Raw genomic sequence first — 27725 nt, 5'->3', positions numbered from 1 at the left:
GTTGGAAGACCCACAACAACGGTATTTCGTATTCTGCATAAGACAGCATCACTGTTAGCAAAATATCGCAATAGACATGTTGATCCATAATACCTTTTATCCAATGTATTGGACCCACTCCGTAATAAGAAAAGCATGCCCAAACATCCTATGGTCGGATGAAAGCAAAATCGTGCTATTTGGAGGAAGAGGATCTCGATCCTATGTACGGCGACCCCCCAATTCGGAATACCGCCCAAGTTTCACCTGCAAGACCATAAAACACGGTGGAACGAGTATCATGGTTTGGGCATGCTTTTCTTATTACGGAGTGGGTCCAATACATTGGATAAAAGGTATTATGGATCAACATGTCTATTGCGATATTTTGCTAACAGTGATGCTGTCTTATGCAGAATACGAAATACCGTTGTTGTGGGTCTTCCAACAGGATAACGACCCTAAACATACCAGCAAGAAAGCTCCTAAGTGGTTTCAAGACAGATCCCTTCACCTAATGGATTGGCCTGCTCAGTCTCCAGACTTAAACCCGATAGAGAATCTTTGGTCTGATGTAAAAAAATATGTTTCCAATGCAAAACCAAGGATTAATCAGGAGCTCTGGGCCACCATTCAAGAATCATGGAGCAGTATTCCACGGGAAAGGTGTCAAAACTTGGTCAATTCTATGCCGAGACGTTGTGCTGCTGTCATTGCTGCCAAAGCTTTTACAACGAAATATTAATACACTATATCGATAAGGAATACAAATGAATACAAATATTCCAGAACTTCCAGTATTTTTTTTCGTTTTTTTTCGTTTTCTTAAGTTATTTTTGAAATAGTGCTATTTTTGTTGCCGCCTAAAATGTTCAACGTTCACATTCTTAATGTAAATATTTCAATTTCATGTTATTATCGACGACACTTGCAGTGTATTTCGATAAATTAGAGCCTAAAGTAAAAATAAAAGCCTTAAACAAGTTAAATATATGAATAGTTATAAAACAAATAATCAATGAAGAAAAATATATGTCATAGTGCTATTTTTTTTGCCGCAGCTGTATATATCTCGTGAGACTCCGGACTCGGGCTCAGATTTCAGTCACAAGTTGGCGACGTCACAGCCACACGCACACTGCCATGGATCTCTCGGATTTTGTTTGGCGAGTCGCTAATTCCGAGTGCTAATAAGCATTTAGAGACATCGTTAGTTAGTACGTGGCAGTCGGCGAGTGGGTCATTTCCGGCCAACAGCCGCCGATTCGATTTTCGATTATGATTGATTGCCCGAAATCAGCCAAATCACCAAATCACCGGATACCTTAACTCCCCATCGATCTCGGGCCCCTAGTCAGCGTCGTATTTTCTGCGAAATGCGTCACACTGAACCGCTCAAGTTATTCGCACATTTGGCATGCACCTTCTCCACTGATCCCCAGGTTAATATCGGGTATTTCCCCAATTATTCGGCAAGTGTCTCCCCACCTCCCCACTCTGAGCATCTCCGGCCGTGCCAATTAATCTCTGGCACTCCGGCAATGTCAGCGGGTTCAATATACAAATTCTACCCAAGAATGCCAACGGCGGGGCGTTCCACAAATTTAACCCGTCAAATAAATAAAAAGTCTCCGACAATGTCAATGTCATGTTGCTGCTGCTATCACCAGGAATATTTCCCCTATCTGTGACACTCGAAAACGTCAAACGGACGAATTTCATCACATATTCGGCATGGTCCATGAGTCATTTTATATGGGAATCCAAGGTGTCAGTGGGTGGAACATGGCCAGATTGATGTTAGTTGAAGGGTATCTGTCATGGGATGATTTCATGTTTTTGCAAAAGCGTTTATCTTATCGAGGAATGGGCTTTCTTTCCTATTGGATACTCTCATTTGGGAAAAGAACACGAGATATTTCCTAGGGAACAGGTGTACATTTTCGGTTACAAAAGTAGAAACTTAGATTTATTTAAATATAATAAATATTAGAGTTTGTAATAAGATTAATAAATGCCTTAAGTACAAATTACTTGTGTAAGAAACCCTAATTTCCCAACTATTGAATTTAAATATAATGAAAATCAATTATTCACCAACTTTCGTTTTTATATAAACGCCATAAAAAGTCTGTGGCAGTGGACTGATTTATTGTACCCGTATATTGCCTTGTTTCCCAAATAATTTCATTTGTCAAAGTCGACAAGCCTTATCGTTAAACACCATCCGCTTCGGACATCGCGGACTTGGCACAAGGGGAATTCCATTACTCATTCGCCATGGGGTACTTGTACTCGCGGTGGCACTTGGGCTTGAACCTCACTTAAGGTGTCCATCGTTAAGTTTTAAATGTGACCTGCTAATGCTGAAAGGTAGCCGTTAGGTGGCAAACTCCCTTTTTACGATCTTCACACCTTGCCACCAGGGGGCAGCGGCGCGCTTCAAAGCGGATTTTGACAAAAAAAAAAAATATATAAAGTGGATTTTCCCGGCACGGCTTTTCCCAAATTGTTATGGATGGCGAAAATGTTAGCCACGTGCTCCAGTAAAATAATTGATGAACTGGTGGCATTGAGCCAAGCGATGGAGGCGATGGGGAAGCTCGGAAAAGGGGCTAAAAGATAATTAGCTTTAAAATTAATGAAAAAAGGGGTGTATCAGTGAAAGAGTGTAAAAATCCGAAGGGGGAATACCCTGATGTTAAAAATACATGTTTTAGATTAGCAAAAAACTGGATATCCAACACTCAGATAGTTTTCCTATACAAAATATTACTATTATATTTCCTATTATTAGAAACACCTAGGAAATATGCATCACAATTTATTATTCTTATCTGATTTCTTGTTATTTGTCACTTGTTTAATATAAAGAAGACAGGCCTTTGTCCTGTAAATACATTAGATATCATTGCAGGTGTGATTTATGACTCCTCGCAGCATTTAAATGTGGGCCATTAGGTGACTCACTGATTAAATATGGTATCGACATCGACCCAATAAATAGCTAATGATAGTGTCATTGTCAACACACTCGCTGAAGTTCAAGTACCCGCCCGCCATTAAAGTGAAACACCGGGTGAAGGTAACCCGAAGTTGGGCAGTCACGTTTGGAGCAACGCGAGCCCCATCACATGGCTTAATATATATATATATATAAATATTTTTGTTTTTTGGGGCTCCAGATGGTGACATGGCGGGTCCAGTAATCCCGGCACGCTCCAAATGCCAAGTCAAACCTGAAGAAGCGAAATTGGCGCCGCACACGGGCAGGCACGGGACAAAAAGTCACTTAGCCCGGCTGATTAGCGGGGCAATCAATCAGGCCGTGGGGTGGTGTGCAAAACCGAAAGGGGGTGGGGCCGAGGCTGCCCAAAAAACAACCTGCCCGCGCCCCTTAAAAACTAACACAAAACTGTTGATCCATTAACACATTGAGCGACGCAGGAGGAGGCGTGTGCTCGCGTCTCTTTCAGGGGGCTAATAGTGGCTACACACAGCCGCGCACGCTGCAGTGGAATATTCCCACAGTTGCGTCAACGTCAATGCTCGCTCGGCTGTTTGGCGATTTCAATCAAAAAACGCCGCGCAAATAAATCACAACAAAAATGTGCCAAGTCAACACAACACGGCGGCAGCTATCGGAATAACAGACAGCAGAAAAAAGCTGGTAACTGGTAAACGCCACAGCGAATGGCAAAAACGGCACCACCACCCCCCGAAAACCCAAGACCCCACAGCCCCACCCACTTCAGGGGACACTCGAAAAATAAAAGTAGGTTTAACTCGTATTTATATTCAAAAAATTCAGGACAATTAAAAAGAGTTGCTCCAAAATCTTGTTTAAATATTCAGAAAGATGTCCTTATGATTTGTCTCTAACTTAACTAATTGTGTGAATATATTATGTTTTATTTTTATTAATGAAATTATATATGTTTTATTTTTATTAAAGAAATTATATATTTAATAGCGTCATTTCAATATCAAATATCCCATTTTTCTCTGTGGAATTAGCTGGCCCAGGGAGATGAGTGTTAATTTCCAGTGGAGTAGGGGCATTTCGGGAGTGGAACTGTGACTGGGCCTGGGCAGGTGACTGCGAATGTGGCTGGGAGTGGGCGTGGGTTCCCCGGGGGCCGAACCACCGAGTGGAGCTGCGTCCGCGACTGGCACCTGGCTGACGTCCCCAAAACCGCGATGACTTTGGCGGTGCTAATCAGACGAGCACATGTTGACACTACTCATTGGCGGGGCTCAAATCGTTGCTGTAAACCATGAAAATTTTCCACTTGCAGTGCTAAGCCAGGTCAGCCTCTCAGACTGCGTCTGAGCTCTAGCCCCAATCCCGATCCCAATCTCATGGCATTTTCCTTTGGCACGCGCACTAGTTGGGTTCGGTCATGGGAATGCCATCTAAATCGGGGGAATTAAGCTTTCAGTTTGCCGACATCGATAAGATTGATTCACTCAACCCCAGAAGCTTAGACACTTGCTGGGAGCTGGTAGCCTTTAAGAAGAGAGCTTGTGCCAAAGTGAGGCATATTGGAGATTAGAGAACTAGTTAAAGCAACTTGACACATTTCGATGATGACACGGGCAGGGAACTTGTAGGAGTTCTGATCGGATATTAGAGTTTCTTCTTTACCCATTAGGTTAATAATGAGAAAAATACTTGTAACTCTGCCTGAATTGAACAGACAAATAACATATACATATATCTTACCTATAAAATCATATCCCTCCGATTACAACTCACATGTGACCGCTCAATTACAATTCAATTAACCTGGTTTCCAATATAGATTATGTCAACTGTACTAGATAAAGTCTAGACCGCAGCACATGTAGTTTACAGCTGGAATAATGTGGCTAATACCCAATTGGAAGCCGTGAAATCAGCTTTATCAGATAATATGGTCAATAACCATAACAAACGCTGACCACTATCAAACAGAAGCTGCCCGTTCAATTGCCCAATTTGGACTTAACCCACACCGACCGCTTCCTCTTTCTCTTCCTCTGCAGCACTTGACTCTATAAGTGAACCACCGATCCACTGGGTACATCTATATATATACATATGGTACTCGTGTGTGCCCACTACTGCGCCATTTCCATTCCATTTCCAAATCCGATTCATTGAAAGAACTCAAATTGCGTGACAGAAAACGTGATTCGAGTGGGTTCCGTTGCGGTATTTGCAGCCTTATTTATTTATTTACTTCTTTTCCCCCATTTTGTATCGCTTGTTTCGATTTCCCAAAATAAACGGCTATATTTATTTGAGTGAAATATTTTGCGTGGCACTGCAGTTTGCTATGCACGGGGCCCGGTACTGTGCCTGTAAGTGGATGCGATCGAACAGAACAGAACACAACACACCCGAAACGAATAAAAACAAAAACAGTAATCAAATTGCAAACGAGTACACAGAACCGAAAAATTTGAAATCTATAAATTGAGGGTTGTATTCGGTTTTTCAAAGAACTGCTTGTATAATTCTAAAATACGTTAAAGGAATAATTTAGAGACCGGAACCTGATTAATGTCTGGGCTTCTGTGAAAAGTCAAGGCAATACAAAATAAAAAGTAATAAAAAGTATGAAAATTATAATAAAATTATAATAAAGCAAGAACGAAGGCTAACTTCAAGAAGTCTAAGTTTGCTATTGAATCAAGGGAATTGAATTCGAAATTGATCATAAGCCAATTCCATATATAAAGATGATTCTTCTTTTTCTTAATTGCTTTGCAAACTCCTGACTACCCTGCAAAGTTTTGTAGAAAAAAAATACGGGAAAAACAATCTAAAATTTGAAGTAATATTTAATAAAAATAAAAAACTCGAACCATTTTTTCCTGTGCACCAGATACATGGGGCCGCTGTGGACATTGGCAGATTTGCAAGATACCAGCGCATATATCGAAATACCGTTGTTATTTACATGAAGTCCCGCGGAGATTCCAACGAAGCCAGGCCCCAGTCCCTATATAGATCCAATAACGCACGATCAGGTTGCTCGATGGAAATTCTTTCGCACCGCCGCGGCGGTCACGTGCCGCTCAAGGTGATAAGGTGGCTCCCGCTCCCCCTCTGTTTTCGGGAGCCCACTTCACCTGATGCCATAGCTTTTCCTATCAGCAATCGACTGTGTAAATAACAACTCGAATGCCACTCGCAGTGGTATTGCTTTTAATGGCGCAGTGTAAAGTGTAAATGGGTGAGGCGAACGGAATGACTTAGGTTAGTTAGCTGCCACCGCGTAGAACTGACCTTGCCCATGGGCCGTGCTTAGGTGGGGAGTGGCTGGCGGCGGGTTGTGCCACTTGAACCGCCGGCGGCGAGTTGAATGTCAAAGCCGCCGAATTCGATTCCGCCGCTTGTCTATGCCAGGCACGTCTTCTGGCCAACAAAACCAGTCGGAACCGAACGGAACGAGACTCGAACGACCTTGCCGGCTCTGTAACTGTGTTTAGGCCCAGTTAGCGCAGCTAGAATCTTTGCCCAGCCAGTCTCCTTGAACCGCAGTACCTGGTTCAATAGCTCCTAACATTTCCGAGATCTGCGGTGAGTCCCGCACTCATTTCATATGCCAAAAGCACTGCCGTCGTCTAATCAAGACTGGCAAAACAAGTTCAAAAACCTATGGTGCCAAAAACATCTACAACAAAAAGTTATTTTTTGTTAAATACAAACAAAAGCCAGTGAGGGTGTCGCCGAGTCATTAAACTTGGCTCGCATTTGACATTGCCAATTGGAAGTGGAAGTGAACTGGCTTGGCTGGCCGATTGTCTCATTTCGCGACTGACTGACTCCCAAATAGACGAAATTCTTCGGTTCATTCAACTTGTTTATGCGTACACTTCGCTCCGAATCTCCGATCTCCAGCTGCAAGAGCTCGAACTCTACTCCCGCTTATCTGGCCGCAGTTCGCTGAAATTTCAGCGGCGGCTCGGTCTTCAATTACCATGAATGAAGTGGCCTGGAGTGGAGTGCTCCGAGTTCCCAGCTCCAAGTTCCACGGAATGCTACACGAGTCGTCGTAAACAACAGCGGTCTCCAAAACGGCTAGCTACGAACGACAAACACCATTTATTTTTTTGCTTATTCTTCTGGGGTCATTTGCCAGAGCAAAACGTGACAACTGGCGACTGGCGGCATTCCACGCAGCCGCGAACAGCCTCAAATGTCGCCACCACGTAGCCGGACCCTGAGTGCCACACTCAACCCAGCGAGAACCCAGCTCAGAAGTTCTTCAATTTCGATTTCATTTGCGCGCAACTGTGGCGAATCCATTTCGGAGAGGAATGACGGTGCCAAGCAGATCAAATCGAAGGACCACCGACTCAACTCCCAGGCAGAACCGAAAAACAGACGACATGCTGGCTGGCTGTCGAGGAATGCAGACATGCAAATCGCAATTTGCACAGCGGACGGGAAATTAGGTGGCATGCATGACTTAAATTAAGTAGTTGGGGTTGTCAACAACCAACATTCAATTCATTTCACTTGAAATGCATTTTTAAAACATTATTTAAGGATTGATTTGCTTACATATATTCCTTATCCATATGTTACTAGAGGTATCATGCAAACATTATTTATTCATAGATTCGGGTATTATATTCCTTATCCATATCTTACTTAAGAGACCTTCCTTAAATATATCCTGGCTTATTTATTTATTTAATAGTTGCGCTTTTCCCTAAATAGCGCAAGTGTAATCTCTCTATTCCTAACATTAGTTATATTTCAATTATTAAGTTCTATCACTTTTCCTATAGCAAGTCATCCCCCTCCTTACAGATAATGTACTTTTCTAGATCTTTCGTATGATCTCATCTCACCCTTCAGCACATCAAAGGAACTTGTACGTGTTATCTTCCTAGAAATGCTTATTATATATAATCTACTTTCATTAATTAGCTTTGTGTTTCATCATATCAGAGAATAATAGTTGCTTGGTCAGCAAAATATGCCGGTAAAAGTGTACATATATATTATTAAAGATGATGTAAGAAAATGGATTAATATCACTATCTTCCTTGGCAGAAACTGGACTTTCCGCTTCAATATTATGGACATACTTTCGTTAGTCATGGGTTAACATGATATGTTATAAGTACTTATAAAACCCCAAACTCCCCACTCAACTGGGATTCTTCTAAACTGGAGTCCCATTTATCAGCACCCATATGGCGAATTTCTGCTGAAATCAGCCCTACGAAATACCAGATTTTGCGAGTTAAGGCAAACTATGACTCAGTGGGCGCGTTTTTATGTTTCGCGGGGTGGTTCCATTATAAATTAGCAGACATACTGGAAACACTCTCCGGACTATGTCGAGCTAGACATTGCCAGTGGATGAGTCACTTGAGTGCCAAAAGTCGTATCCAGTGACTAATGAAATGCACTTTCATTTCGTTTGACCACGCCACTTGTAAACCCTCAAATCAGACGTTCCTAGAAACGTATATGTATCTACTATGATACTTAATCACTCTAAATTCTAGAACATGTGACAGCTGACGGGCTGCTGGGTTTAATCTTTATTATTTTCTACATTTCTATTCCCGGACTTTGAGGCTGCACGGGTTTATTTTGTGAATCGCCGGCACATCCAGTCATCCCGTGAATGGGAGCTAGTCCGGACTCGGATTCAGAAGCAGATGCATCGGGAACTTAACCTGCTTGATTCACATAGGCGAGTGGAAAACTAATTCATTTACTTATCCGCTTTATCGCTGACATATTATCAGCATGATGCGGTATTTTTTCTGCAGACTTCGCGGAAACTTTTGTCACGAGCAATGACGATAATTGGGCCTGGGATTTCTTCAGATTATATGGGGTTTGGGGGGCGTGAGCGGTTACCAAGAAAACGAAATACTAGATATAGCATCCAGCTTTATCAAGAATATCAAACTTTTCTTACAGGCTCCATGGGGGAGAACCTTCTTACTTATTGGCTTCAATTCCCTTGAGTTTTCAATTTTAAAATTCCAAAGCCTAAATCCAAGAATCTATTATGAGGCCAATTAAAGTATTTTTTGGATTTTTGCTAGTGAAGAAAATCATGCTTTGGGTCTGGAAATATTTCCATTTCCACAAAATCCCCTTAACTCGAAGTCCCTGGAGAGCATAAATCTAAGAATCCGGAATAATATTTTTTCTAGTTTTAATTACTGATCGGATTGCAAAATATTTTGAAATTCTTGAGAACAAAGAAAAACCACTTGATGGAGTGTCTGAGTTATTGTTTCGATTAGTAGCTAATAGATTTCCTGGCTTATCGGGTAGTACAGTCAACTGACTTCTTCCGACTTATCGGAGAGAACAATCCGGACTCCGGATGTGTTAAAATCAGTGCCTATATCCGCTCGGTTCCGTTCCGTTCCGGTCCGATCGCAGCGAGGCCTTCAACTCTTCGTGCTGATTACATTAGCGGCAATCGAGCCCCTTAAAACGTAGTTCTATTATCGTGGAACGAACGGCGATCCCCCTCGGATCCTCGCCGGCGAAGTGAATTTCACCATGGGCATTATAATTAGCGTGACTCTATATGTTATTGCCACCGTGGAATTCGCGGCGATAAGTCCGGGGGTCGATGTGTTCCGACCTCCAGGGCGACTTTCACCCCACCCAAGACACCCAAGACCCAAAAACCCAACCCAATAACAACTCTCTTTTGCGTATTTGATATTTTAGTAGAATTTTTAAGTTTTATTTCTTTTTAGTATGTTGTTTGTTTGCTTTTTTCTTTTCTTGTTGATTTTTTGTTTTGCTTTTGTTTTGTATCAAATTCTTGTTTTGTTTTTCTTAGAAGCTCATTATGTTCACTATATCACGTGGCCTTACGAATAGTTTTGCTTGTTTATAAATATAATTATTCTTTGATTAGACTTAAGAGCGAGAGAAAACCCTAAGCGGCTTAGCTGGCTATTGTACAAAACCTAACTTTAATCAGAGGCTTAATTCTAGATGTAAGAGTTTAGTTTTACGTTTTTTTCTTTTTCATAAAAAGTGTTTCAGCTTTCTTGCGTGTGTTTTTGTGTGTGCTTGTATGGAAGACTTTGCTGATTTGCTGTTTTTCAAAGAGTAAAACGATTGTAATACATGATACATGAGGCAATTCAACACCAAGTACTTGGACTGAGGTAGTTTGGCGATGTTCCGATACAATACCGTTTTCAAATCGATTACATAATAATAATAAATAAGTTATAACAACGAGTGTGTGTGTTTCTGTGTGTGTCTGTGGGGGTGAGTGTTGGAATGGAGGTCCCATCCTCCCGAGGGGGAATCTTAGGACACCCAAGATTCCCTAGGAGCAAGCTGGACCTTCCGAGGATTCGCATGTTTGCGTAAGGCACTTCAAGGCAACATTGGCGTTATCCCGGCGAATGATGTGAAATGTCTGCGCATGCGCACAACGCCTGCGCATGTGGATGCGGATACGGGTGAGGATGTGGATGTGGGTGAGTTGTGTCAGTCTTAAAAGCGGGAGATTCGGCAGATCGGTCGGATCTACCATGGCCGCCAGGGCTGCTCCTCCTCCTTGATCTGCTTCTTGATCACCAGCGACAGCGGCTGCTGCTCGACGGGCACGCGCTGGATCACCGACGGCTTGATGTCCATCGGCTCGTAGCTGGAGTTGGCCGGGCTGGGCGGAGCGTAGCTGCAGCTGCTGCTGCTACCGGGCGCCGACTCGTATCCGGCGGAGGAGTGCGAGCTGGCGGATCCGGTACTGGCCGTGCGCTGGGGCATGGATACCAGCATCGGCATCTGCTGCTGCTGGGCGGCGGCTGCTGCGGCGGCCGCTGCTGCTGCGGCTGCCAGTTGCTGCTGCTGTTGCTGCTGCTGGTGCTGGAGCAACTGCTGCTGCTGCTGCTGTGGCAGGCTCTGGGGCAGCACAAGGGCGATGCTTCCATTGGGCAGCTTGGTGGGGATCACCTGCATGCCGTTGGGCAGGAAGTAACCGCTGGCCGTCTGCTGGATCTGTCCGAACAGATAGGGAGCTGCTGCTCCCGCTGGCTGCTGCTGCTGCGAGTCCTGCTCCGGGGAGCTGGGCGGCGACGGCAGCATCTGGGCGTGGATTGACTGCTGTTGCTGCTGGCGTTGCTGCTGGTGGAGCTCGGTCTTGACGCCGTTGATGCAGTTGCTCAGGTGCTGCAGGAGGCGGCGACGCTGGGCGGGTTCGATGCCGGGGAAGCGGCTCACCTCATTGACACAGTCGGTGAAGCCCGCCTTGAATTTGTTCACGATCTTGGGATCGGCGGCCTGCTGCATGGCGGCCTGCTGGCGCTGCAGCTCCTGCAGATGCTTCACAGTCTTCTCCAGGATGTCGGCCTTTTCCAATTTGGAGTGGCGAGCCGGCTAAAAGTAGAGAGAAAGGAAATACAGAAATTAGTAAGGAACTAAATAGAAGAAATTATATTTTGCAAACCAAAAAGCAATGGAATCTTTTCTTTAATTTAATTTATTATATTTAATTTTATCCCTTTCCCAACCCCTTATCTTTGTCAGATACTTACGTCTTTTTTGGTGGCATCCAAGATCAGAGTCTTCAGTTCGTTGAGGCAATTGTTGATGCGGGCGCGTCGTCGCTTCTCCATGATGGGCTTGTTCGACTGCAAGGGACAAGAGGCGGAGGGTTTCAGATTAGTCACGGCTTTTGCATGGCTGATTTTGACCTCATGCTGCGACCCAAAAATAGAGGAAGCTGCATGGGTCTCAATCGGATGGGGAGGACAGACTGGGGCTGGGGGAAAAGGCGGAGGAGCTGCACGGGTTGACTGGCTGGCGGCCAAATTTAGTCGCACGGCGCGTGCTCTATTTATAGCGCCACTCAGGCGAGGCATTGATAAAAATAGTTTGGCGGTTATAAATTACAGCCGCAACCGGGCTATAAATAAGCCAGCCGGCGGCCAGGTACGCCACGCAAGGTCAGAGCGGGAAATGCGAAGATGCCAAACCGAGCTAGGCCCAAAAAATATTTTTTTGCGATTCCAAAATTAAATTAAAAATCCAAAAAACAAAAAAAAAATCACCAATCTTTCCACCAAATTTGGTGGCGGCACAAAACGCCCGCGGATGAAGTCAGCTTTTGGCCAAAAACGGCGGCTGATGACCGACAATTGCAGCGACCACGCGACGCACGCGCCAAGTGGTAGCCCAATCCGAATCCGAATTCGAATCCGACGAACTGGTGGGCAGCTCCATCAGCCAATTTTGGGCTGCACTCATGAATGGAGCTGCTGCGTGTATATAGTAAATGCCACCAACGCCGAGCGAGATAAATTCGCTTTGTGTTGGCGCGCCGACGGCGACTGCTTATGGTCTGTCTACGTCGTCGTCTTGGTCTCTGTCAGAGATTGGGAGACCGACTACGGCCATGTGGGAGACGGCCAAAAAGGAAATGCATTTGGGCAGCGGCACCGGGATTGATGGGGCTGCTCGCCCACAGCGAGTCTGGAAATCGAGTGCGAAGTGGGAGGCAGTGCTGCTCAATTAAGGGAATTCTGAGCGCTTTAATCCGGATTGGTGGCGTTTCTTTTTTAAGATATATATTTTAATTTTTTTTGGGAGCTCTGAATATTTAATTCAAGCGATTCTAATCCAGCTCTTAGCGCCTATTTTATCCGACTTGGTTTAAATTTGGGGGATAGGGACGTTCTTTTTTTTTGGTGGGGAAGACACTTACCCGACGGTCACTTTTGAGCGGCGTTTCCTTGAGCTGGGCGGGCACCACGGCGGTGCCCAGGACGTTGGCGGTCATGTTGGTAACGCCGGTAACCATTTCGGTCAGATATTCTTTGTTGAGTTTGAGGCACAGTTTGTCTGGTTTCACTTGGGCAGCAAATGCGGCTTTGCTGCGCTCTCTTAGTGGTTCACTGTCTTGGGTATTTGTGTATTTGCTAGCGTTTGTGTGGTTTTGTTTTTGCTTGCAATTTTCAAGTTCACTTATTTTCACTTTCGCGCAGCGTCGCAGAGAAGCACGTAATGTGTGGATTCTCGGGCTGGTTGGCTTTCGGTTTCGATTTATTTGCGGAGCGATGGGAACCGCACGCTACGAGTCACGGAAGGCGAATGAGCGGCAGGTTCTGGCTGCACGGCGATTAAAAGTCGGACTCGGCGCGATACGAAGATCGATCGTGCGTCGCTTCGGCTCGGCTCGTGAGAGTGTGTGCGTTTGTTTGCGCTGGTGTGGGGTGGCAGAGCGGAGCGGGACTACCTTATCGCTGGGCTCTCGGCGGACGACTGACGATTGATCGACAGGTTCGTGGGCTAAATCGCCGTTGCGAGACGCGAGCGCGAGTGCGCCACACGACCGCAGCACCAACACACGCGCAGCCCGGCTACCTAGGAGGGAGTGTGTGTGTGAGTGCTCGCTACCTGCCCGCCTTGGTGTGTGTACCTAGCCCCGCGTTACTCATACGCCCCCGAGGCCCCAGCTAGCGGGCGTTTCTTCCTTTCTGGAAATCACACACTGCGAAACCCCCGCCGATCGGCCAAAGCGAATCCGAGGGATTCACAGAGGCTGTGCCGCGGTACTGGCCGATGGTTAAACTACTGCTGATTCATGCCAGCGGCCAACGCGACGACGACGACGACGACGTCCCATAGAAGGTGAAAATAGCAGCGGCGATATGACGCCACCGTCCCGAGTGTTTTATCTGCTCGGTTCGGGTTCGGGGGTCGCTAAACAGTAAACAAGATCACAAGGTTGCTGTTGGGGCTGTGCGCACGCCAGGCGGAAGTGGGTGGCGGTGCTGGGTGGTTCTGCCGCTGCTGCTCCTCCTGCCCCACTGGATGAGCAATTAAGTAAAGGTCGCCGTAGCCCTTTGAGCTTTGATCGATCGCCACGAAATGAAATGGAAATGACTACAGTACGGAGCGGAACAAGGCTGCGTGGATCACACGTGCGCCGGGCGTCGCTTAGATTCAGTTTGATGGCGTCTACGTGCAGCGGCGGGTATTCACGTTTCGGTTTTTAGTGGTTTTATGTGTCGAGTTTTGAGAAATGATTAATCGAAGGCTGTGTGTAATTACACGCCGCTACAGGGAAAACGTTGGGCTTCAGCCAGGCGGCTCAAGAAAAAATAACCATTCATAACTCGCCACATTCTTGGGGAATAGTTCTGAAATCTAAGCCTCTTTAGGTAGAAACGGGGATTTAATTATAATGATGGATTCGGAGGCGATATATTAAGGCGGCTTGGAGATAGAATAGAATAATAGAAGCTGTGAATAATCTATAAATTGGGCTATTCTTAGGGGGTTCTTAAAGGTTATTGTAGAGTTGGAAAACTAGATTTTCATGACTTAAGTCCGAAAGTCTAACTATTTCAGACCCCATTTTAGCAAATCTATCACAACTGTTTGCAAATATTCGGGTTTAACGACTCGAAAATCCACAAAAACCCCAAAGAATGTCGGACACTTTTGATGGCTGTCTAGTGTTATGCGTTTTGTGGTCGCCGTGGAAGGTTGCCATGCCGAGAACACATGCCCCGGCCGTAATGCTGCCGCTTTAGACTCGGAACGCTGAGGCGGCAGCAGTCGCGGACGTCGACAACACCTACGCGTTCCAATTACAATTTGGCAGCCGATCAAAAGGCGGCCGCCCGCGGTCAGCGACGCTGGCTGAGACAGAGGCGACGGCAGAGGCGGTGGCAGAGGCGGTGGCAGAGGCGTCGGTGGCAGCACTTGTGCATGCCAATTTAATTGCAACGAAATACAGCCAGAGAAAATAAACAAAATAAAAACAGCAACAGAAACATCGGAAAACGTTGGCGGCGCTTTACATCATGCTCGCTGGCCAAAAACAGCCAAAGGTGTGGATGTATCTCACGGATACACACGGCCACAGATACAGATACAGCAGTTTGTGCGCTCAACGCCCAATTTGATGCCCAATTGTTGTTGCTGCTTTTGCCGATCACATGCAGCGTCTAAAATAAACTGTGGCAAAAATTTATAGTCGAAATGTGCGCATTGCTAATTGCGTCTAAAATTAGACAGCGCCAGATCCCCCAGCGCGGCCCCGTCTCCGTATCCCCTCCCTCCGGCGGACTGCCTCGAGGGCCCAGAACCCCCGGAGATCACCGTTTTGCAGATCACCGATCACCGCTGTTAGCGGAAATAACAGCGACGGCGCGACTTTAACAGCGGCAGAGCCGCCCACGCGCCAACCGCTGCCGTCGGCAACAGCGCGTCGGCATGTAACTAAAAATAACAGTGGCGGGGGGCGGGTTTGGGGGCGCCGAGCTAACAGAGGGAGCGTAAGACAGAGATAGAAAATACAGTGAGAGAGAGAGCAGAGGCTCCATGGCCGCGGCGAAAATAAATTTCTAGCCGCGCGCGCCACTCTCGCGATTAAAACGCCATAAAAATCGCCAACGCTGTTAAAAACGCGCGCCACATTTGCGCTGTGCGATCAGTTGGCGGCACTAAGAGAAAATGGGATTAACTAATTTTTAATTATTGTTAATATCAGCTAAAAAAAATTTTAAAAAAATTTCTGATTTCTTTGAGAAAATTAAAATATTAAATTTTTTTTAGTTATAATAATAACTACAAACAGTATACAATTGGTCCAGTTTTAATTTCTTCACGTGTGCCAAGTCCATTGCTATTGCATTTAAATTTAATGTTCATTTTGGGGCAAAAGCCATCAGAAAGAGAGGGCGAGAGTGCGAGCGAAAGAGTTGGCACTAGCATTTGTTTCCCCACAGTGCCGCGGTTGTTGTGCAAAGTATTTTATTACTCATTAAGCGTAACGACGCATTTTGCCCAGAATTTCGTTTAATTTTGGCAAGCAGCGGTGGTGAAAGGGGAGGTATTTCGTATTTTTTCTTTTCTTTCTCTTGTCAGCGGCAGAAGGCTTAATTTTTCGACACAAACGTCAGCAAATTCCCGACGACAGACATTCTAAATTTAGCTACAGGTAAAAAAACATTGCAAAAATACACTCATCTCCTCTTCTTCTCACGGCTCTGTTGCCTTCGTTTCGTTTTGCGATTTTGTTTGTTTTTGTGTCGTGCATTTTGTTTTTAGGCTGGGTGGCTCACCACCGACTTTATAAGGACAGTAAAGGAAAGGAATCGCGTGATCCGGAAAAGGCATAACTGAAAAAAATGTGAAAAAAAAACTGAAAAGGGGGCGTTCAAACGGGTTTACTTATTAGATGGTCTAACGGTAAACTTAAGGAAAAAAACCAACACAATTTGGGGTACAGGAAACAGATTCAGGCCATTGAATATTATGAAACCGCAAGGCAAGGCATATTATTATCTTAATCGAGTTTTAAAAGATTCTAATTTGTGAATATAAGGTTATTCTTATGCTAAGAATATCGGTCGATATCGGACTTCTGAGAATTCTAAGGATATTATTGACTGAAAAGAGTTTTTTTAAACACATATATCTTTTCTAAATATAAAATATAACCACACGAATAATGTTTGCTAACTTCAAAAAAGTAGAACATATAATTAATACATATATCAAGAAACACACCGGCTTTACCCTAATTCTATTCAATTTTTCCTTAGAATCCAAACATAATAGTATGACTTCAAATAGTTTTCACAAAGGGAGCTACACAGCTATACAACACTTTCCTAATCCCCTGGAAAACATTTCCTGATCCCTGATTTGGATCCCTCGCTTTGCCGGCTCAGCCGGTAAAATTGCCTGGTGAAATCCTGAAATGCGACTTGACTTTTCGACTTCGAAGCAAAGTGCAGAATCCTCCTGAGTGTCCTTTTGGTATTTGGTAAATATTGGAGTTTTCCGAAAGTTAAAACCGGCAATCCTTTCGCTGGAAAACCTCCTCCTCTGTCCGGACTCCGCCTCCCTCGGCTACCGGGTCTTAACCCTTAACGTCCGCGGAACAGTAGCCGGATAGCTTTTAGCATGGCCACCGCCTCCCGACTAAGGAAAGGGTTCCGTTTAAGCCGTGTCCTGGTCCTCGTATCGGTGGCTTAGTTGCGACCGCGTTAATTAAATCGCCTTAGTCACGCTCGCCTCCCGCAATCATGGCCAGAAGGGGTTCAGTTCAGCGCGGTTCGGTTTGCTTCGGAAAGGATTAGAGGTGGCCGCGGCAGGTAGGGTTTGCACGCTTTCTATTAACAGGATGATCATGCCCATCAAAGGGCTAAAACCACACACCCATAAAACCGAGCGTGCAACAATGCCACTGCGCGTGTGCAACGCATACCCTTTGGCCAAGACTCTCCAGTGTCTCAACCCCGTTTATTGCACCCTTTCAACCCGGTCGGGCACTTTTTACCTAGCGATCCTGTGCCCTGCCGATCCTGAGTCTCCGTGACGTTCGTTGTTTGTTTATTTGCCATAAAAGGATTATGGGCGTGGTGGGTGCAGGTACAACTATAACCCTCTATAACCCTAGGGCCGAGTTAACCCGTTGAAAGTCTCTGATTTCAGCATGGACTTCGCGGCAGAGAGGGAGTTGGCAACAGTGTTCCTTTTCGCTCTTAGTAAATACGAATTTCTGGCAAAAAATCACTTCCTGGTACTGGATGTTTCCTCCTTTTTAGCCAACTCCCTGACGACTCCCTTCTTTATTCCTGCTGATCCTTTATTACTTTCACTAAAAAAGTCAACTCGCAGCCATAAAGGCATAACAGACGTTACATCGCATTGCGTAAAAAACGAACGCAGTTCCCTGAATCAATGCTCAAAATCGTTGACAACAAATTGCATAAAAAACGCTTTCCGAAACATTTACGAGTTCGGCTAAAAAACGCGTCGCAAAAAAATATGAAAAAAGACAGCCTCAAGGTGAGGATCGGATGGAATGGGCTGGGATGGGTTCGCCGGGAAGGATCGCTAGATGGATGGATGGGTTCGCGCAGCATGCAGAAGGATTTTATGGTTTTATTTAGGGTTATTTTCCTCTCCTCTCCTCACCTCAGCGCCCATCGCCATGCCTCAATGTCAAATCAATTGGCGGGCAAACGTCAAACACAAATACAAAACCGGACAGGTAGGATCCTCCGGAAGGTAAAGAGTGGAAAGAGTTCTACGGACGGCGTACCTAGCCGAGTGAGTCTCGCGCCGAAAGAGGTTCTCTCTCGGGGATAGAGTTTAGAGTTTCCGCGGATTAGCCCGCTCACACACATACAGCCGGGTTTTACGATCCACCACGCTAATGTCCCATTTGGCCTTGATGGCTTGGCTAATACCAATACTAATGCCGTTGCTGCCGCCGCCGCTGACGATTCGCAAAGAGTTTTTACGACTCGACACGCACGCAGGCAACTCGTCCTTCTCATCCTTACCTCTTCCCTCATCCCGCTCCTTGCTCCTTTCGCCCTTTCCTCCCTTCCACCCCTCGCGATTTCGAATCCTTGCCAATTTCCGGGAATATCATTTCGCCAACGCCAGAGGGCGCTCTGCATAAATTTGGCTAATCGCAGGCCCAAAAAAGCAGCTCAAAGGAGCCGTCTAACTCCAAATATAGTGATGCCAACAGCTTATAAAGAAGTCAAAATAAAGAAAGAAAGAGTAGAAAAAAGAGTATCACATTTTATATAAATTTAACAATAAGTTAGTACAGTAGGTAAATATATTATTTAAATAGTTTTTAGGATCATAAGATTTCAAAATATAAAAATAAAGAGTGACTAAGGACAAGGATAAGCTTATAAAGGTTGAATTTTTGAGAAATGTTTATAAACAGACAAGAATATTTTCATTATTATTATCATTATATTATTATTATTATATTCATAGATTGATTTCTTTACAGGATATAGCTAACTCCGTTTAAAAATTACCGATCCATCTCTCTAAAAAAGGACAAACTCGCAGCACTGCCAAAAACCTTGAGAGCTCCCAAAACTTGTTGAGTTAATTATGTGGGGACTAATTCGGCTGCTTCTGATTGGGGCACCGTTAGATGGCAGCTGCTCCGCCGGCCCGATATCTACATAAATATTTCCCTAATGACAGGATGTGTTTGGCAGCCACCACACCACTCCAAAGGGGAGCTGCTGCTCGCATGAGAAAGAGTTCCCACCGAGTGGGCGTTCTGCTTGGTAGCTGGAACAGAAATCAAAAGAAATACAAAAATGCAAAAATGCCATTAAAACGGTCTGGCAGACTCTGCGAGAACAAAGGCAATCCCGAGTCGAGTGGAGTGCTCAACTGCAGCCATGTCCGGGGATCGATGTATTTAGATCGTCAGTCGTCTTGGTCGTCGTCGAGGTGCTAAAAATGTTTTACGAGTCCCAACAAATCGTGACCAGACCCAGACACGGCCGGCTATATGTACAAGCACCATCCTCGAGAGAAGTGGCCTCGAGATGGCCGATCCAAAGTCCCAGGCTCGGTACTAAGAGTTCTCCCACCAGAAGTAGTCCCCAAAAAGGAAGGTGTCGAGCTTCAATCTGAGGTAGTCAAGAAGGGTTACAGATGGAAGGAGATGCTCTATAGAGTCCAAATATGTATATACAATATTGAGCTTCTTTTTAAGGTTGAATTAATATAATATTTTTAATACGAAATAAATCGACCTTAAAGCTAGTACATTTAGTGGTAAATTTATTTATTTATGAATAATTAGATTTTCAGTCAGAGGTTTGAACGTCTAGGGATTTTATTCAATTATTAATGAGATTATTTAAAGAATATCCGTGCTTCTAGCAGTGTATATAGAGTCTACAACAAGACAATCGCGTGCAGCAGGAGTTGGAAACCCAAGGAACTCAACCGACCAGGGGCAGCAAGCTGCAGCCTCACAGAAATCGACTCTGGCATCGATCATAAATGCTCGGCAACTGGGATTGGGACTCGGGCTGGGAATGGGGCTTGGAATCGGGATGGAGCTTGGGTCAGGGGGAGCTGGAGAGAACGCAGGGAGGGAGTAGCATCGGTCCACTGAGTCGTGGCTGGCGTTGCATGCACTATTGAACTTTCTGAATGAAACCGACAGGCTCCAGCGATTGCCTCCGCGGATCTGCCAGAAATCGGGGCGTTGAGCCGAGAGGCAAGTTGTAATTTACACTCGCCCCACCACGAATCCAGGGGCATACTGGTGCCGCACCGAGAGTGGAAGCAGGAGATGGAGGAGCTGCGTCCACAGCATCCAACCACACAGCGGGGCAGCTTGTCACGGCGGTGGCGTTGGAGTTCGAGTTCGCCGAGATCATGCCCAGCGATTACCTAAACGCACACACAGACGGAGATGGAGACGGAGTCCGGATCCTTGAGCTGCTGCTGCCGCATAAATTACACTGGAAGGGGAATGGAGCGGGGATTGGAGCGGCGTGGCTACCTCGAATGCTGACCAACCGGTCTGTCCGTCCTTCCGCGCCAGCAGCGTCTGCATTGGAATCGGAGTCTGGCACACTTATTGCGCAAAATGCGCGCTCCACGAAGCATGGCCAGCTCGCTTGGGGTTCCAATGGTATACACAGGAAAAAAAACCTATTTTAAATGCATATTTATACACACAAAAAATCATAGCATCAGAAAATAAATTAATTTAATTTCTGAAAGCCTTTCAAGCAAATCCTTTTAACATAAAAAAACACAAATTAAACCCAGAAAATCAAATATATCATATAATTGATTTTAGGATTAAGATAGGAATTATCCTCAGTGTATAAGTGAACTAAAAAAGAGGGTTGGAGGGCATACGGGAGCTGCGGAGACCAAACATTTGAGGCTGGCGGGCGATCGTCGCGCCGGCGCATTGTTTTCATTTTATGGAGATTAACATTGCTGCGTCTCCGCCTTTGCTACCCGCTGCCGCCGCTCCCCCTCGAGACCCTATAAGACCCCCCTCCCCCTTAAAATCCCTCCCCTTTTTTTGAGCCCCCACTACCCCTTATTTAACAGCCGCACAGATATCAGCATCTCCGACAAGCATCCGTTGCAATAAACTCTTTTTGTGTTCTGCTCCCCTGCCCGATCTTACTTGTTTTTCATTTCGGCAAGTCACGACCCGCGTAATGAGCTATATGGCGATCGGGGGAACCAAAGGGGGGTTAAGGGGCAGCGGCCAGGGTCCGATCTTCTCTTTGTCTTGCCCCCAAAGAAGGAAGTCTCACCGCCGAGAAAATGTTAATTTTTTCTTATTGAGCAATGCGGCGGCGATAATTAACCTCGTTGGTTGCCTAGATGGAAAATTTCGGCATCAAGCTGGAAAATGAAAATTCAATTTATGAAGGCAATCAAAAATCGTCTAAGTTGTGGCTTCAAACTAACGTGTATGAGTTGCTAAAATCTTTAAAATTTATGGTATGAAATCTGGACCGGGGCTTTAAGAGGGATGAGTTATAGCTGTTTTTCTTGCAAAGATATCAGATATGAGGTTATTTATAAACCAAATACAAAGAAGTAATATCAAAACATAAGGAATAATAATTAGAATAGCATAGTATTTAGTATATGTAGCTTGAATAAAAATTATATTTCTCAGCTTTCTTGCCTTTCAAAAATACCCTCGCCAAACCAAGAATTTAACCCGAATATAATATATTTTGCATGGTTCGTTTTTTACTCTTTTTACCCTCATTTACCGCCCTGGTGTTTTTCCCTCTAAACCAGATTAACTTTGGGTTTACATTTGCTTTATGATCGCCTTTGTTCAGGGCCTTACTTTTCCTCAAAAAAACTGACTTGGCACCACGTGAACTCTCCGCAAAACCCTTTTTGTCTTGTTCCGATAAAAAACTACATTTGACTTTTTGGCTTTTCGACTTAAAAACATAATTTCCCAAAGAGATCTACCTCTTTCCTCGTTACCAAGGTCGAGCATCGTTTTTTAAGCCTTTTGCCTAATCAAAAAACAGAGGAAAATTCGAGGAAAGTCAACTAATTTCCACTAAACCCTTGCAATTTGGCAAGGGAAAATTGCAATTCTAAAAAATAGCAGGCCGAAAAATAAAAACTGGCTAAAAAATTGCTTCAATACTTCCGAGAACTCGGCAAAAAAAAAAGGATTTATTGCTCCAGACGGAACGTGGTTTTACAGCCCGCGAAGGAGACCTTAAAGAGTTGACACCGAACTGAGCAGAGAGCAGAGCAGGGCAGAAAGGCTTAAAAAACGAACGGAACGCGGAGGCCATAAAACAACAGGCTTAAAAAAGGCCATTAAAAAACTGCGAACTCGGCGAGGAGTTCGCCACAAAGGACTCGACAATCGCCACCACAAAGGGCTGCGAGCCCTCGGGGATCGGGACACACAAAAAAAGGAGTTGAGACAACCGCAACAATGGGCGAATCCTTTGGCCAAAAGGCTTGTACCCGACGCAAGGACGCAAGGAGAGGCAAGAGTTAAAAAACGAAAGTCAACTCCCGACGGAACAATGCCAAAGGATCGTGCTAAGGATCGTGGCATGTGTTGTCTTCGTCGCCGGCAGGACAGTGCCAATTTCAGATAAGTCATAAAATCGTAAAATTGCGAGCGTGTGCGCAGAGAGGGATGTGGGACCAAGGTTGCGAAAGGATGCTCGTTCGGAGGCTCGGCTGCCGCCTAATCCTTGCACATTTCGCCCTTTCACGGGATTCCTCGGAGAGCCCTCGGCGTGTTTGCCAATATTTTGATTTCGAAACTAAACAATACGCCCACCGATCGCGAACTGGAACCGAGTCCAGGTCGCTGCGAAGGGCTTACGGGAAGGATTAGCCACGTTTAACCATGACGCGGACTTCGCGGGAATCGTGCGTGGGCGGTCCGTGTTGCTGCGTTTAGCAAAGGATTACGGCCCATTTTAACCATAATTAGAGACAACAAGTTGTAAAGCCATTAGGCATCCTTTCGCCGGCCATTTTCCCAGTTTCCCATCCATCCAAATTCACTTTTCCGCATTTCACTCTCGCCTCCGCCATCAGTCAAGATGCCAAATCAAAAGTTAAACGCAATGTCAGCGAAGGTCAGCTTCCATGTAACTGCCTTAAATATCGTGCACTAATTTTTTGCTACACTTTTCTGGAACCGTCGAACTCCCAAAAAAGGACACAAAAAGCCATTGTAAACCCGAGGAAGGGATTCCGTCGCAGGACAATGTCCTCGCGGGACGCGCTCTACTTTTTTACGATCGCGCTTTGTGCGTTTTTTGTGCCCGGCGATCCAGTGACCTAGTTCGGGTGTTCGCGATCCTTAACCCTTGACCCGAGGGACTGCTTTCCCGGAACCACTGGTACGGAGCTCTTGTGTTTTTTTCTCGCTTTGTTAAAAATTCGTCTTGCTTCGCTTTGAGGCAACTTTTTCGGGAATTGTTTTGAGCTGCGTGTTTTTCGCCCTAAACTAGAGCAATTCCGTCAGCTCTCCGTCTGGGTTTTTATTGGTTTTACGATATTTACTCCAGTTTAACATTTTAATTGTAGCAAAGGGGTTTCGCGCAGCTCTCGGGCTGAGTTCCAGCGTCTTTATGGGTTTTTCGAGTATTTATGGTTAGCAGGGAAAGTGTTTTTAGGTTTTGAGTTCTGTATTTCGGTTCCCTGATTTCTGTTTTCTGGCTTAGACCGTGGTAAAAACTCCTCATCTGTCACCAGATTTTTGGTCAAGGTTGCTGCTTGGATCGGTTTTCTGGCCAGTTGTCATTAGCAAAGGTTAAAGTTGCTCATTAGTCGAAGGGTAACGAGAGTGACTGGAGAAAGTAAAAGTAAAAGGAGTGATATTCTGGGTCGGGAAATATTATAAATATTTTTCCATGCCCAATATTACTGTATTTTTCTGTAGAGTTATGACTTAAAAGAAAATTACTTTTTCTTGAGATCTCAAATAACCCATAAAGCAACCTAACCATCATCTTTAAAAGGCTTAAATAAAAATATTTATTTTTAAGCCAACTAAATTGATTTTTCCACACTCATTATTACTTTTCCTTAGCTGCTACCTAAAAGAATTTGCATTAGGTCCAAAGCCATGACACTTCCTTGCGAAAAACCACAAAAATTGCGACAATTATTAGCTAAAAATTGGGTCCAGCGTCTAAACCACAAAAAAAGAAAACCGGGCCAAAAGAACAGCGGGCCAGGGGCAAATAAAAAATCAAGAATAGAACAAAAACCAGAGGACAATGCGAAAAATGCAGAGAGAGAGACGAGCTGCGGCTGGCCACAAAGAAGTGCGACAATTTTTGCGCGTGGACTGAACCCATAAAAAATAATTAGAACAAAAAATGGGAACATGTCGAGCGGCAGGACGAGGCCCGGGGATTAGCATAATATGCAGATCCTGCAGATTCATAAGATGTTGGCCAAAATCCCCGCCATGACCTGCAGAATTCGCACTAAAAATCTGCGAGCAGGTCGCCCTCTTTTTTGTTTGTCTCTCGCTATTTCTTTTTTTGTCACGTGCTGGGCCGAGGGTCCTTCGAGGATTGTTGCAAATTATGCGAAATTATGTCATGCAGAGAGGCAAGGCGGTGGACCAAGGGACAGCGGACAGTTCCGCTAAAAATGGAACGAGATCAGAACATTGAGAGCGCGCTCCTATTCTCAGGGGAAAAAAATTTATGATCCTCTCATAAAAACATATTTCGGCCACTTACGTAAGAAATTCGTCGTCCTTTTTACGTTGCCTCTGCGATGACCTTGAGAAATTACGCAAAAATGTCGCAGGATGTCTCGGATAGATTTTTTCCCTCCGATCTATGTATCTTTTGAGTCCTGGCATCGCGATTTTTTCTCCCTCCGCGACTCATTAGGATCAAGGACAGACCTGCCCGTGGTAATTAAAAGTTTTTTATTAATTACACAAGTCCGTCTCATTAATTATCCGCAGATTCGCATCAGCGTTTCCCCGGCCCCCTGCCAAATCGTTTTGCACATAAACAACATTATCAAGAGTCTTGGCAAAATGCGATTAAGTTGGCAACATTAACCGGCGACAGGTAGAGGCAAAAGGTAAAATCGGAGCCAACCAGTTCCCTGGGACACTCTGCCAGCAATTAATCACAGGCCTTGCATCTGACCGCACGGAGGAGACCTGGAGCCGGAGCTGGAGAAGGAGCCGGATCAGGAGCTGCTGATGGGGCCGAGATTGGAGCCAACAGACGATAATGGCAACGATAACTCCGCCAGATAGTGCATCTGAATGATCATTGACAGCAGATGTTCAGGAGGAAGGGTAAAAGATTAAAAATTAAGTCTTATGGGTAGACTTTAAAAATTAATTTATATTATTCCTAGAATGTTCAGTTATTGTAATTGCTAAATTCAAGGGAAACTCAAGATAAATTCAAGAAAATTCCAGAGCGCTTGCCTCTTATATAAGTTGGTTAAATATTTACTTTCAGCCCTCATAAACGGGCATTTATCGAGAGCACTTGGGCCTGGCCCTCGGGAAAAGCCGAAAAGTGTTATCGATATTTCTTAATCATCACTCTATAAATTTTGGAATCTTTAAGTATGTGCCTGGGCGCCAAATTGAAACCAAAGTGCGGATGCATCCCATCTCTTTTTTGGGCACCGGCCTCTGGCGATATCAGAGTTTTCGGAGAAGTCTGGCAGACACTTTTACTTTTATATCCTGTTAACAACCCGTAATTTGGCCAATTTAACACTTGTAAACGCGCTTTCGCCGCTCTAATGAGGTACAAAACGTTTGCCCATCGAAAGGGACTGCTCTTCGGCCGGCCCAAAAATAAAAAGCCGCCAGTTCGGCCGGGCCAAAATTAACATATAAAAAAATAACGAAGGAAACAAAAAAGGGGAGACACCTCTCTTGACCCAAATTGCACGTTTTCTACCCGGGAGACTGAGATCTGAGATCGAGCCCTATAACCGGCGGTGATGGACTCGCATTAAATCTCCCCGTGATGGGCTGTGCCCACTGCTGCTCCGCAAGTGGAGCGCAATTACACAAATCTGTTGAGGATTCGGAGTCGGATTTCTGAGTTGCAGCGAGCAGATCTCCGGTCTGGTGTTAATTTATGCGTTGGCCATAAAAAATCGCCACCAATTACCCTCGAAATGCTTCAATTATGGCCTGCGAACAGCTGCTGCCGGTCCGAAACCCTTTTTAGCAACTCTCCTCCAAAGGATCTCTCCCCTCGGGATCTGCCTTTGAACTTCGTGGTCGGTCGATCTGGAAGCATATCTAATTTGGTTGCAGTGATTCCCCTCAAGGCCGTCGATCCAGGCCCATGAAATGCTCTATTTTATGTGAATTCCATTCCTCCGTTCGTTGTAAACAATTTCCCAGAAATACAGAAAAACTCTCGCCCGCAATAAGTGCAATCTGGGCCACAGCAGTGCGCACACTGCCCGTTGAGGGGGATTGGGTTGGGTTGGGATTGGGGCAGTGTCGTGTTACCCGACTGACTGACATTGACCAGAAGCGTGTCACAGTCACAGCAAATCCGATGACCAGTCACTGGGACTGCAAGTTGGACTCGAACTCGGGACTGCAACCTGTGGACCCGCTGACTTGTCGCCTGTCATTAGCTGGCCGAGTGTTTTGATAAAAAATGATCCGGCGCGAGCAGCACTTTCATTGGAAACCTTGAAATCGAATATCGTTATGTCGTTATCGCTGACTCAATTGACAAAGGGAGGAGATCGCAGGGCGGTACGTAATCGGGAATAATTTGCATATGCCCAATGAGCCACTCACAGCCACTGCCACTTGCCACTGATTAATGTGCCCCTTCAACCGGAGACACTGTTAATAAACTTGATGTGTTTTGCACTCGATTTCAAGAATGCTTATGTTTGTTTTTAATATTTAAAAAAAGCTGTGCAATTTAAGGCAAGAAATTTTAAAATACATCACATTTCAATAACAAGGATCTGCAAATATTCAAGGGTTTTACAAACAAAGTACAAAAACTATCCTTAATAATATCTTAAAACTAAAATTATTAAAGCTTTTTCATTAACTTGAACTCTTAAGCATTATTTAATCTAGTTTATATCTCTTTAATCGAAAAATCTAAAAAAATTTCTATAGAGTTCATAGTGAATCTTATATTTTAATAAAGCAGCCAAACTTTTTCACAGTGCCCTGTCCAAGTTACCTCCTTTTCCCTCGTATTTCTCTGTTTCTGATGGTTTAATTGGCGACAATTGTCGGGTTGCGACCGAAGAGGAAAGTTCACCGCCAGTGGCAGGTGCGTGTCTCGATGCCACTTCGTGTCTCCTGTCACTCCTGCTCCACTTTCCGGGGGCAGCTCCACTGCAAAGCCGTGATAATTAAGCCAAAGCGAAAAGCAAGAGTACTGCTAATGAAGCTCATTTGCCGGAATTGAAGGGGAAGAATTAATTTCCTGGAGCTATGGCTTGGCAATCAATGGCAGTTTATCTGCATTCCAGGTCCTGGCCTGGGAACTGTAAACACACAATTAGTCAATCAATGAGCCGATTTATCAATCAGGTTCCTCTGCATGAAAGCCATAAAGAGGTGACTAGTTGCTCGCAATTAGGTCGTATTTCTGGCAATGGAACCCTAGAATTACAGGCCGATATAGCAGGGTTTATTGTGTACTTGCATAAGCTGAGGAAACTTAAATTCAGGCATCACCATTCATCACGATTCAAGTCTTATTGCTTTCATTTCCATGTTTGCATATTACGATCTTTAATTGAATCCATTTAGTGTAAATACAACTTGAGGAGTAGCTTGCATAGCTTATTATTTTTGGTATGCTTAAAAAAGATCATATATTAAGTAATATTTAAATAAGTGGTGGAATATTCTGGAAAGATTTTAAATTGTCTGACCTAAGGGAAACTTGCTTATCAATTAACCAAATAATAT

General features: G+C 44.8%; 1 protein-coding gene across 1 annotated transcript; it reads right to left on the bottom strand.

The window, feature by feature from the left end:
- Window positions 1-9676: 9676 nt before the first annotated feature.
- Window positions 9677-13254, bottom strand: hry (bHLH transcriptional repressor hairy). The gene is made up of 3 exons (XM_017170940.3): window positions 12687-13254; window positions 11518-11613; window positions 9677-11359 (listed from the first exon to the last, which is right to left on the bottom strand). The coding sequence occupies exons 1-3, from the start codon at window positions 12780-12782 to the stop codon at window positions 10511-10513; spliced, it is 1041 nt and encodes a 346-aa protein (XP_017026429.1). The 5' UTR covers window positions 12783-13254; the 3' UTR covers window positions 9677-10510.
- Between the last annotated feature and the right edge of the window lie 14471 nt (window positions 13255-27725).

Source organism: Drosophila kikkawai, chromosome 3L, assembly GCF_030179895.1.
Source record: "Drosophila kikkawai strain 14028-0561.14 chromosome 3L, DkikHiC1v2, whole genome shotgun sequence".
Classification (NCBI taxonomy): domain Eukaryota; kingdom Metazoa; phylum Arthropoda; class Insecta; order Diptera; family Drosophilidae; genus Drosophila; species Drosophila kikkawai.
This window is presented reverse-complemented; position numbering and strand designations above follow the sequence as displayed.